General features: G+C 40.4%; 1 protein-coding gene across 3 annotated transcripts in view; it reads left to right on the plus strand.

Annotated features, from left to right (window-relative positions):
- The window catches only part of elp2 (elongator acetyltransferase complex subunit 2), a 149684-nt gene that overhangs the window by 82326 nt on the left and 53955 nt on the right, over positions 1-13403 (plus strand). For all 3 annotated transcript variants that reach the window (XM_043689953.2, XM_043689952.2, XM_043689954.2), the window contains one exon: positions 4248-4305. In XM_043689953.2, coding sequence (XP_043545888.1) covers positions 4248-4305 — 58 coding nt within the window. The remainder of the gene's footprint in view (positions 1-4247; positions 4306-13403) is intronic.

Genomic DNA, 13403 nt, shown 5'->3' on the forward strand with positions numbered 1-13403 from the left:
TCTAGTTACCCTTTTGTCCTTAATATTTTTGTAAAACCCCTTTGGATTCTCCTTTATTCTATTTGCCAAAGCTATCTCATGTTCCTGTTTTGCCCTCCTGATTTCCCACTTAAGTATACCCATACTTTCTTTATACTCTTCTAAGGATTCACTCGATCTATCCTGTCTATACCTGACATATGCCTCCTCCTTTTTCTTAATCAAACCCTCAATTTCTTTAATCATCCAGCATTCCCTATAGCTACCAATTTTCCCTTTCATCCTGACAGTAATATACTTTCTCTGGATTCTCGTTATCTCATTTCTGAAGGCTTCCCATTTTCCAGCTGTCCCTTTACCTGCGAACATCTGTCTCCAATCAGCTTTTGGAAGTTCTTGCCTAATACCGTCAAAATTGGCCTTTCTCCAATTTAGAATTTCAACTTTTAGATCTGGTCTATCCTTTTCCATCATGATTTTAAAACAAATAGAATTATGGTCGCTGGCCCCAAAGTGCTCCCCCACTGACACCTCAGTCACCTGCCCTGCCTTATTTCCCAAGAGTAGGTCACGTTTTGCACCTTCTGTAGTAGGTACATCCACATACTGAATCAGAAAATTGTCTTGTACACACTTAACAAATTCCTCCCCATCTAAACCTTTAACACTATGGCAGTCCCAGTCAATGTTTGGAAAGTTAAAATCCCCTACCATAACCACCCTATTATTCTTACAGATAGCTGAGATCTCTTTACAAGTTTGTTTCTCAATTTCCCTCTCACTATTGGGGGGTCTATAATACAATCTCAATAAGGTGATCATCCCTTTCTTATTTCTCAGTTCCACCCAAATAACTTCCCTCGTTGTATTTCCAGGAATATCCTCCCTCAGCACAGCTGTAATGCTATCCCTTATCAAAAATGCCACCCCCCCCCCTCCTCTTTTGCCTCCCTTTCTATCCTTCCTGTAGCATTTATATCCTGGAACATTTCAGCTGTCAGTCCTGCCCATCCCTGAGCCATTTTCTGTAATTGTTATGATATCCCAGTCCCATGTTCCTAACCATTCCCTGAGTTCATCTGCCTTCCCTGTTAGGCCCCTTGCATTGAAATAAATGCAGTTTAATTTATTAGTCCTAGCTTGTCCCTGCCTGCCCTGATTGTTTGACTCACTTCTGTTCTCAGCTGTACCCATCTCAGATCGATCTCTTTCCTCACTATCTCCCTGGGTCCCACCCCACCCCCACCTTACTAGTTTAAATCCTCCCAAGCAGTTCTAGCAAATTTCCCTGCCAGTATATTAGTCCCCTTCCAATTTAGGGGCAATCCGTCCTTCTTGTACAGGTCACTTCTACCCCGAAAGAGATTCCAGTGATCCAAAAATGTGAATCCTTCTCCCATACACCAGCTCCTCAGCCATGCATTCATCTGGTCTATCCTCCTATTCCTGCCCCCACTAGCTCGTAGCACTGGGCGTAATCCAGATATTACTACTCCTTTTTAAATTTCTACCTAACTCTCTGTAATCTCCCTTCAGAGTCTCAACCTTCTCCCTTCCAATGCCGTTGGTTCGAATGTGGACAATCACCTCCTGCTGGCGCCTTTCCCCCGTGAGAACATTCTGCATCCTCTCTGAGACATCCTTGATCCTGGTACCAGGGAAACAACACACCATTCTGCTTTTTCTCTGCTGGCCACAGAAACGTCTGTCTGTACCTCTGACTACAGAATCCCCTAACACAATTGATCTCTTAGAAGCCGACGTACCCCTCGTTGCATTAGAGCCAGTCTCAATACCAGAAATTTGGCTGTTTGTGCTACGTTCCCCTGAGAATCCATCACCCCCTACATTTTCCAAAACAGCATACCTGTTTGAAATGGGTATATCCACAAAAGACTCCTGCTCTAGTTGCCTACCTCACTTGAGGGTAGGGAATTCCAGAAGAGGGAAGTCAGGAATTTGGGATGATGTTTTTAATGATAAAAGGCTAAGAATGGCTCTGCAGGGAATGAGGAAAGAAAGACAGCTGGATATTTTGATGAGAATCATTGCGTAGAGTTCAGGGAGCAGGATGTAATAAAGATTTTAAGTGAGGTGCAACCTAATGAGTGTCTTAAAGGAGGACCAAATGAGGAAATGAAAATATGAATTTGTAGTGATGGCCACAGGACGATTACACCTGTTTGAGTGGGCCACCCATTAATCTGGTCTTGAATAAAACCAGATTGTAGGTACATCCACAATACTATTGCAAATGGCAGGAGTTTTGTTTCTAAGTGATTGGTACTCTGGATGGACATGAATGTTGGTCTTCTGACAGAACATACATTGACTCAAGTTGGGCAACTTGAATGGGGAAAACATTGACTAGATAAGCTTCCACTGGTTTGCTGGGTGGGAACATGATTGAGAGTAATTAGGGCTGATGCTTATGAAAATAGGAGTTTTAGTGCGCCGTTTAGACAATGTCAAGTGTGGTGCAAAAGACACCAGTGAGCTTATCCAAGGGACCTCAAGCTTACAGCAGTGGCAAAAGAATATAACATTGGTAAAAAGAATCTAGGGAAATTGCTCGCCTGTAACTTTCCTCACAAGTCTGTTGTGTGGCACTGTATCAAATGCCTTTGGATATTTATGAAAAAAGGAATTTGGTAGGGAGTCCTGTGGAACCCCACAGGAAAGAATCTTCCATTTGCAAATGCACCATAAAAAAATTAAGCTTCATTTCCTACCACTGAACTAATTTTATGTACAGCCTGCTACGTTTTTTGTAATCCTACGAGCTTTTACTTTTTTAAACTAATGAACCATGTTGGAAACTTGCTAAAAGCCACACCAAAATCCACATCAAATACATTCCCCTTACCATTCCTCCCTGTTGCTTATTCTAAAGATTTAATCAAGTTATTCAAATATGATCTCCTCTTAATAAATCCATGTTGGTTTTTCTTGATTAATGTGAAACCATTCTAAGAGACAGTTTATCCTGTGTCTCAGAATTTATTTCACTGCTGAGGTTATACTGCTTGACCTCTAATTATTGGTCTGTGTCTAGGTTTTCTTTTTAAAAGGTGCAATTTTGGCAATCCTCTGACACCACAAAGGAAGGCAAAGGAATACATAATTAATGGGAAATAGAGTTGTAGAGGAAGTGAAGAACATTGGATTCAGTGTCTACAGAAGGTAGCAGGAGAAGATAATAAGTTGTTTAAGAAGACAGATGAAATCCTAGAATATTAGAGCAGGGAGGTCATGCTGGAGCTGTGTAAATTAGCAGTTTCCTGTATGCAGTTATAGTAACCTCATGATATAAAGAATGTAATTGCACTCTAAAGGATACATGGAATATTTATAATGATGTTACACGACAGAAAATAGTTTGGAAAAGAAGAGGTGAGGGGAGGTTTGATTGAGATATGAGGTAACTGGATAGGAAGGACCTGTTTACTTGAGTAAAGTGGTCAGTGACTGGGAGGTGCAGATTTCAAGATTGATAGAACAATTAGAAGGGAGATGAAGAAAGTGTTATCAACCCAGAGGTGAACTGGGGCTTGTAATTCACTGCATGAGCACAGTACAAGCAGAAACCCTGAAGATGTTTTTAAAAACATCTAGATATGAATCTCCAGTGCCATAACCTGCAGCGCTAGGGACCGAATGCTGGAAAATGTTATGGAACAGGGTGGCTCAGTTCTTGGGCCAAGTGGCCTTTTTCTGTGCCACCAACTTTCTATAATTCTATTCAATGAATAGAGATGCACAAGAATAGTGAGGCGTTGAAGTAAAGCAATCTACCCAAGAACAGAAAAATGAGAGACAGCATGACAAGCTGAGAGGAAGTGAAGGAGACTTGAGAAAATAACAAATAAATGACTGAGTGAGGAAGAAAAGAGATAGACTTAATGTATTCTATGGCTTGTAACAGCAGAAGAAAGTCCATGTGAATGGGTGTGTAGGGAATTCGGATTTTTCACAGGCTGCTTTGCAGTATACCATAAAGTTTGATAAACATGAAAAGGAACTTTTGTCATTAGTTTACATGTATCGCTTCTTGCTCTTGTTGCCAGTTCATGTTGTTCTAATTTAAAATTTATTGATCGTAATGCAACTGAAGTAAGAATGGTCTGTGCAAACTCCAGGTTTGCACATTTCTAATAGAACAAAAAGAATCAGTAAAGGATAGATCTGTGACTCTATGGCATAGCTTTGACCTCCATGTAAATCAGTTCATTTCATTCAATGCATTATTTTCTATTAATTTCATACAGAGCCTCCTTCAGAAGACCACCTTTTGCAGAACACACTCTGGGCTGAAGTTCAGAAGCTGTAAGTTACTTTGTTTATCTCTGTTTGCTTAAACTCTGACGCTAATGTAAGAAGTTTTTGAATTAAATCAACCACTGTCCTCAGACAGCTTATCTCCACAGTTCTTCTTCAGATTCCGCTTTTACTTGTTGCCGTGTAAGCTTTGCTTCATTGTAAAACGATTAATATCCCATGCTGCATGATTAGCACACCGGAGGCTGGGTTTAATGGAGGTGACAGTGGTCTTAGCCCCCAGCTGCATAGCCAGCTCTTTTAGAGCAGGTCCACAGAGTTAAGTACAGCTCAGCAACTTGACAGATCAGCAATAGACCTTCCCTAGGAATACACTTCCGAATGTAATTCTCACCTACTGAGGACTACTGACCAATCAACTATCTGGACGACCCTGCAAGGTGTACCAACTAACATCAGAAGGCTAATGCCAAAACTGGGAGATTTGTCTCTAAGACTAGTCAAGGAACACCTGAGCACTGTGGCAGAAAGGGCACATGCACTCTTGGTTGGGGGCCTTCAGGGTCCATCACAAAGAATAACTGAACAGCACCACTTCTGACTGAGCTGGATGCAGCCTAAACAATGTAGCTAACTGATTAAGTCTGCAGCAAGCTGTGAAGGAACCAATAAGAGAGAAACAAATTTGACCTTATCCTCACCAATCTGCTTGTTGCAGATGTATCAGATGATGACAATAGGAAGGATAAACTACACAGTCCTTGTGGAGATAAAGTTCTGTCTTCACATTAAGAAGACTTTCCATCATATTGCGTGGCTCTACCACTGTGCTAGATTTCACACAGATCTATCAACTTAAGCCTGAGCATCCACAAGGCATTGTGGGCCATTAGCAACAGAATTGTGCCCAGTTCAGGGGGCGGTGATGGTGGGTGGGTGGGTGGTGGTGTGGTGAATCTCGTTGTGGTGCGCATTGGAGATTCGATGTGGACTTTTTGGGCCGAATGACCTGCTTCCACACTGTAAGGATTCTATATCGCAAGACAATTTGTATGCCAAACAGCAGAAGAGTAGATCAGAGATTAAGAATCCTGTAGTGAGATGCACCATAGAAAGCATTCTGACTGACTGCTTCATGGCTTGGTAAGCCAACAACTCTGCTCAAAACAATAAGAAACTACAGAGAGTTGTGAACACAGCCTAGTCCATCACGCAAGTCAACCTTCCATCCATTGACTTCATCTACACTTCTTGCTGCCTCGGAAAAGCAGCCAAAATCAAAGATTCCCCCTACCCCAGTTATAATCTCTTCAAACCTCTTCTATCAGGGCGAAGATACAAAAACTTGAAGACATAACCACAGATTCTTCCCAATTGTTGTTAGGCTTTTGAATGGGCCTCCCAAATTTCAAATCTGATGTTGGTCTTGATTTTTGTGCACCTTCCTTGCAGCCGTAACTTTGTATTCCTCACTCTGTTCTCTCACCCTATGATCTTTGTATGGTAGGATCTGCCTGCATTGGACACAAAACAAAACTTTCCACTGTGTGACAATAGTAAATTGAATCAAATCAACCATAAATCATAGAACTTAATGATTGCATGACTAATTCATTAGCTCTAAGCTCTGCTTTCCCGACAGATCCTGTAATGAAGGGCGGCAGGCAATTTCCTAACTAACTGAAGGAGGCAACTCCACAAATATGCTCATCCTCAATAATGGGGAAGCTCAACACATCATTGCAAAAGAATAGGCTAATACATTTGCAACAATCTTCAGCCAGATGTCCCAAGTGAATGATTCATCTCTGCCTCCTCCTGAGGTCCCCATCTTTACAGATATCAGTCTTTAGCCAATTTACTTTGCTTCACATGATATGAAAAGGTGATTAAAGGCCCTAAATACCGCAAAGTGTTTGGGCTTTGACAATATTTCTGCCAGAGTTGCTGCCCTCATAACCAAGCTGTTCAATTACTGTTAGAACAGTGGCATGTATCTGATAATGTGGAAAATTGCCCAGGTATGTCCTGTAGATGAAAAATCGAACAAATTCCAACTGGGCTGTTATCGCTCTAACACTATCCTCTACGATCAACAAGGTGATAGGGCTCATCAACAGTGCTATCAAGCAGCACTTGCTTAGCAATAAACTAGTCACTGACATCAGTTTGGGTTCTGCCGGGACCATTCTGCACCCAATCTCAACACGGCCTTAGTTTAAATTTAGGCAAAAGTGCCAAACTCCAGAAGTGAGCTGAGACTGACTGCCGTTGACATTAAAGCCACATTTGACCATAGCTCTAGCAAACCTAGAGGCAGTGGGAATTGGGAAATACTCTCCAATGGTTGGAGTTGTACCTAGCCCAAAGGAAGATGTTTGCAGTTGTTGGAGGTCAGTCATCTCAGATCCAGGACATCATTACAAAGGTTTCTCAAAGAAGTGTCCTGGGCCCAAAAATCATCAGCCGTTTCATCAATAAACTTACCTCCATCATACAGCCAGATGTGGGATAATTGCAAAGTGTTGGCTTCCATCATTTTTGACTTCTCAGCTACTAAAGCAATCTATGTCCAAATGTAACACGATCTGGACATGGCAAATGATATTTACACAACAAGTGCCAGGCAATGACTTTCACCAATAAGAATTCATCAAACTATCACCCCACTTGATGTTAAGTGGCATTTCCACTACTGAATCTCTCACTCTTAACATCCTTGATGGAGGTTAGGAATGAGATCATTGACCAGAAACTGAATTGGACCAGGCAATTAAATACAGTGGCTACAAGAGCAGATCACCCCACTATTTAAGAAAGGAACAAAAGAGAAAGCAGAGAACCAAAAACCTGTTGGTCTTAAATCAGTAGCATTGAAAATGCTAGAATTTGTTTCAAAGCAGGGAATAAATACACAATTGGTTGATAATGATTAGGTTGGACACAATCAACATGGATTTGTGATTGGAAAATTGAATGTTTGACGAACTTGTTGGAAGTTTTGAAGATATTATTAAAAAATTGTTAAAGGAGAGGCAATAGATATAGTTTACTTACTTTCTCCAAATGCTTGTGATAAAATTCAAAGCATGTAAGATAGGAGGATTTGTACTGGCATGGATTAATGATTGGCTAAGAGCCAGAAAATAGAAATGAACAAGTCTTTGTTACATTCGCAGAATGTAATAAATGGGATATCGTAAGGATCAATACTTGGGCTGCCAGTTCATAATATATATCAATGATTTAGAACTAAAAAGACCAATTGTAATATTTTCAAATTTGTAGATGATACAAAGTTAAGTGCGAATGTGTGCTGTGAGAAATAAGTAAAGCAATTTAAGTATAAATTGGAGGGGTTCAGTGATCAGGCATTAAACATGGCAGATTGAATATGATGTGGAAAAATGGGAGATTGTCCACTTTGGTAGGAGAAACAGATATGCAAAGTATTTTTTAAATGATAAGATGTTATAAAGTGTAGATGTCCAAAGGGACCTAGTTGTCACTGAAGGCGAACATGGAGCAAGCTATTACGAAGGCTACTGGAATGTTAATCTGTATTGTAAGAGAATTTGAGCAGTGAAGTCCTGTGTCCATCATTTGAGAGCTTGGTTAGACCTCACCTGGAGTACTGTGTGCAAGTTTTGGTGTCCTACTTTCAAGAAAGGTATCCTTGCCATTTGGGGAGTCCAACAAAGGTTCACCTAAACTTGTTTCTGGCATGATGGACTGTCCTGTGCAAACAGATTGGACAAACTGAGCATGTATTCCCTAGACTTTTGAAGAATGAGAGGTAATCTCATTAAACTTAGAAAATATTTAAAAGGACAGAAAGAGCAGATACAGATAATATGTTTCCCATGGTTGGGAAGTCTGAAACAGTTTAAAAATAAAAATGATTTGGAAATGCCGGTGTCGGACTGGGGTGTACAAAGTTAAAAATCTCACAACACCAGGTTATAGTCCAACAGGTTTAATTGGAAGCACACTAGCTTTCAGAGTGACGCTCCTTCATCAGGTGGTAGTCGCGCCGAAAGCTAGTGTGCTTCCAATTAAACCTGTTGGACTATAACCTGGTGTTGTGATTTTTAACTAAAAATAAAAAGGTTGTCATTTTTTTCTGAGATAAGAATTTATTTTACTCCTGAATGTTGTGAACATTTGGTATTCTCTACAGCAGAAGACTGTTGAGGCTTCATCTTTGAGTATATTTATGTTAGAATTTGATAAATTTCTGATTACCAATGGTAGATGGGGTGAGTAAAAGACATTGACCTGTTCAATTAGACATGATCATATTGAATGGCATGACAGGCTAGATTGACTAAATGGCCTACTCCTTAACCTATGTTCCTAATACAGGTTATTCTGCTATAACATATATGATTTGTCAATGCAAATTTGCAATAATGCAATTGATGAGTTGGGACGCAGTTTCTAAACTATGAATGTGTATTGGCTGTAGCACAATTACATCGCCAACACTTTGTGCTGTTTCTAAAATGCGATTTTTCTATAACATGGGGTTGCACAAGAACACAGCCATCACGTTATAGAACTACCTGTATATAGATGTTATAACTCAGAACTTGCATTAAATTTCCATCAGCAGAGCATGAATGCAGTGTTAGTGTTATCATTGTAAAAATTCTTGAAATTATCAAATAATTGTACTACAGATATGTTGTACTCTAAAATTTCAACAAAGTGTAAAGAAGAGTGCTTGAAACTTGTGTACTATGTTCATCTGCATAGTGAGTACAAAATAAAACATTTACCCTAAGAGAATGCTTAGACTACGGATTAGTGTGTGAGGACCTGAGTTAATATGTTAAGAGTGTCGTAGGAGAATTTTGGCAAATTAAAGGACTGTCTTAGCACTATTTTTCTGTAATATATTAAAAGCATTCTGTTAAATAAATCTAGCAAAAGCACTGCTTAGAGATTGTAGAATCTAGAACAGTGTCACATCTGTTAAATGTGACCTTGTTTTAAGATCATAGTCTGCCTCGATTTCGAGATGCCGGTGTTGGACTGGGGTGTACAAAGTTAAGAATCACATAACACCAGGTTATAGTCCAACAGGTTTAATTGGAAGCACTAGCTTTCGGAGCACCGCTCCTTCATCAGGTGGTTGTGGAGGACACAATTGTAAGGCACAGAATTTATAGCAAAAGTTTACAGTGTGATGTAACTGAAATTATACATTGAAAAATACCTCGATTGTCTGTTGAGTCTTTCATCTGTTCGAATACTATGATAGTTTCACTTCTTTCACGTGTAAATCGCAAAACTTGTTTTTTAAAAGTTGCATTCTCAGGTTAACTGTAACAATTGGTGTTAGCTAGACAATATGTTGAAATAACTGTTGCGACATGTTGCTAGAAGTTGAAGTAACAAACATATTAAAAAGAACTCTGGTTTTGTTTTATCTGGAGAAACTTGACTGAATGTAAATTAGAATTTAAGTGATATTGAAAATGTTATGAAATAATTGTCAACTTCATGTCTCATGCAACAAGTGTTTTACAGTGAGACCAACTGAGTAAAAGGGAACAAAATCAGAATTTGCTGAAAAAACTTAGATCTGCCAGCATCTATGAAGGGAAATCAGAGTTAATGTTTCAGGTCCGATGTCTAAAAGGACAGAACTGAAGGGGCATGTTTTCATGAATTCATTGATTTCTACTTAACTACTATCCAGACGTGATTCAACAACACAACCTATGGAAACACAGAATTACTGACCGCAATTTCAGAATTTCCATGTTTAATTGTGCATACATAAATTCTAGAATTTTTGAGCAGTTTCAAGAGGAGAAATGACAGCAAACACTAACCGTTTTTTTTCATAAAAAAGCTCAGCGGGTTTGACGCCATCTGTGGAGAGAAATCAGAGTTAATGTTTCAGAATAAGTAACCCTTCCTCAGAACTGATGGTAGCTAGGAAAATGTTGGTTTACATGCAGAAGATTGGGTGGAGGAGGAGGATAAGGAATAAACAATAGATGGACATAGAGCCCAAAGATAGAGAAGAACTTTTGGACAGACAAAGGGGTAGATAATGATCTGGCTAGGAGGGTGAATAGCTATTAATGGGGATTGTTAATGGCTAACAATGGGATCCAGACCTGCTGAGCTTTTCCAGCAATTTCTGATTTTGTTTCTGATTTACAGCATCCGCTGTTTATTCTGACAATTAAATGTAATATTTGACATTATACCCAGGAATGAAAAATCATGACTTTGAAAATAAGTGTGTACTTGATGCAGTATTTCTATTGTATATGTGTATTTTTGAAAAGGTTTTTACCAGGTGCATTTCAAAAAGTGTTATACCAGTAAGAACAGCACAAACAGGGTTGCCAACACACATGTCCAGTGATTTTTGTGCTCGAGAAAGCTAGACAACTATAATTGCACCCTCTTGACGCAGAATGTTTCTTGCTATGAATGCCTATCAGGAAATTATAGAATCAAAGAAAGTTTATAGCAGAGAGAAAGTTTATCATGTCCGTGCCAACCAACAAAATGAGCCCACCTAGCCTCATAATTCCTTACAGCAGGTTCTGACACTTGAGATTTGTACGTAGACCTATTTAATAAGTTCAGGCTTTCTGCCTCTACTCTGCTTTCAGACATTGAATTCTAGACCCTTAATAAGTTTAAAAACATTTTCCCATATTGTCCTTTAATCTTTCTATCAATCACTTGAAATTTGTGCCCCTAGTCAGTGACCTCTGCTTGGATAAATAGGCCCTTCCCTTCCAGACACTTCACAGCTTTGTTTATTTCAGAAGACCATAAGGTACAGAGCAGAATTCAGCCCATTAAGACTGCTCCACCACTCGTTCGTGGCTGATATATTTCTCAGCGCCATTCTCCTGTTTTCTCTGATCCCCTTATTAATTAATAACCTATGTATGTCTGTCTTAAGTACACTCTTAGCCTTCACAGCCTTCTGCGGTAATACGTTCCACAGATCCACCACCCCCTGATTGAAGAAATCCTTCCTCATCTCAGTTCTAAAGGGTTATCCCTTCACTCTGAGGCTGTGCCCTTGGATCTTAATCTCTCTTACTAGTGGAAGCATCTTCTCCACATCCATTCTATCCAGATCGCTCAAATATTCTGTAAGATTCAATGAGATCCCTCCTCATCCTTCTAAAGAGTCTTCAACCACTCCTTGAGCCCTTCTTTCTGGGGATTATCCTTGAGCCTCCTCTGGACCCTTTCCAAGGACAGCATATCCTTCCTTAGATACAGAGTCAAAAATTGCTCACCGTATTCTAAATATGGAGAAAGTGAGGACTGCAGATGCTGGAGATCAGAGTCAAAACGTGTGGCACTGGAAAAGAACAGCAGGTCAGGCAGCATCCGAGGAGCAGGAATCATTCGTGACAAAAGGCTTATGCCTGAAGCGTTGACTCTCCCGCTTCTTGGATGTTGCCTGACCTGCTGTGCTTTTCCAGTGCCACACTTTTTTGACTCATATTCGAAATATGGTCTGACATAGGTTAGGTGAATTGGCCACGCTAAATTGCCTGTAGATGTAGGGGAATGGGTATGGGTGGGTTGCGCTTCGGTGGGTCGGTGTGGACTTGTTGGGCTGAAGGGCCTGTTTCCACACTGTAAGTAATCTAATCTTAAAAAAAAAATTCTTTGCAGTACATTCTTGCTCCTATATTTTAGCCCCCTCAAAATGAATGCTAACATTGCATTTGCCTTCCTAACTGCCAATTGAACCTGCATGTTAACCTTAAGAGAATCTGAACTTGCACTCCCAGGTCCCTTTACAATTCAGATTTCTGAAGCTTTTCTCCATTTAGAAAATAGTTTATGCCCCTTCTTCCAACTAAAGTACATAACATCACACTTTCACACATTGCATTTCATCTGCCCCTTCTATGTCCCCTATCCTAGCCGATCCCAAGTCCTTCTGCACAACTGGGCCTGCAATATAAATACAGTGGTGACAAGAGCAGGTCAGATGATTTTAATACTATGGCGAGTAGTTCACCTGACTCCCCAAACCTTGTCCACCAACTACAAGACAGCAATATGATGGCATACTCCCCACTTGATTGCAGGGGTTCAGCTCCAAAACAAGAAGCTTAACGTCATACAGGAGAAAGCAGCCCACTTGATTGGCACCATAGCCACTCCATCAACCACCAATGCTCAGGAGCAGCAGTCTGTACTATCTACCAGATGCACTGCAGAAATTCACCAATTCGTTAGCACCTTTCAAACCCATGACCATTTCCATCTGGAAAGACATGGACAGCAGATACATGGCAACACCACTATCTGCAAGCTCCCCTCCTAACTTCTCACCATGCTGACTTAGAAATATAATACATTCTTTCATTGTTGCTGGGTCAAAATTATGGAATTCCCTCCCTGAGTGCAATGAGGGTCTATCTAAAGCACGTGGACTGCAGCGGTTCAAGAAAACAGCTCATCACCATCTTCTAAAGGGTAACTAGGGATGGGAAAGAAATGCTGGCCATCCAGTGGTGCCCACTTACCACCAGTGAATAAAAAAATGTGCTTCAATTAACTGACCGTGTCTGAAAGTCTGAGTAGAGTAGTCCTTAGTCCAGTCAAGTAAGACTACAGTCAATCAATAGGTGCTTCCATTGTCAGTCAAGTACATCACATAACCTTAATCCAGAGGGTTAGCTATGGTAAGGGAAGTGCTTGGTATGATCATGGTCTGGGGATACTTGTTCTTATGATGAAGGTTTTATATTATGGTTAGTCCTGCAGGTCAGGTCTAACCAGTGTGGGGATTGCCCGTATGTTGGGAGCTATAGAGAAATCACTGGCTGTCCTAACTGGTCAGTTCTGAGGGTATGGACTGTAGTCAAAAAGTGGATTGATGGGCCATTCCATGCTGTGCTGGGGAAAATGGAAACTTGAGTGCTTGAGTCAAAATTCTCCCTCTACACCCCAACCTTTTGTACATACTTTTGTCCTACTGTCTCTGTCAACACCATCAGCTTCCGGGATCTCCATGTTCCTAACTAACCTTTTAGTTAACTAGCAATATTCACTCATTTCCCCTCCAACCGCTAGTAGGACAAAAGTGTGTACAAAAGGTTGGGGTGTAGAGGGAAAATTTTGACTCGAGCAGAGCA

This window comes from Chiloscyllium plagiosum, unplaced genomic scaffold, assembly GCF_037043375.1.
Source record: "Chiloscyllium plagiosum isolate Xiang-an unplaced genomic scaffold, Cpla_swu_hap1 HiC_scaffold_5, whole genome shotgun sequence".
In the NCBI taxonomy this organism is placed as follows: domain Eukaryota; kingdom Metazoa; phylum Chordata; class Chondrichthyes; order Orectolobiformes; family Hemiscylliidae; genus Chiloscyllium; species Chiloscyllium plagiosum.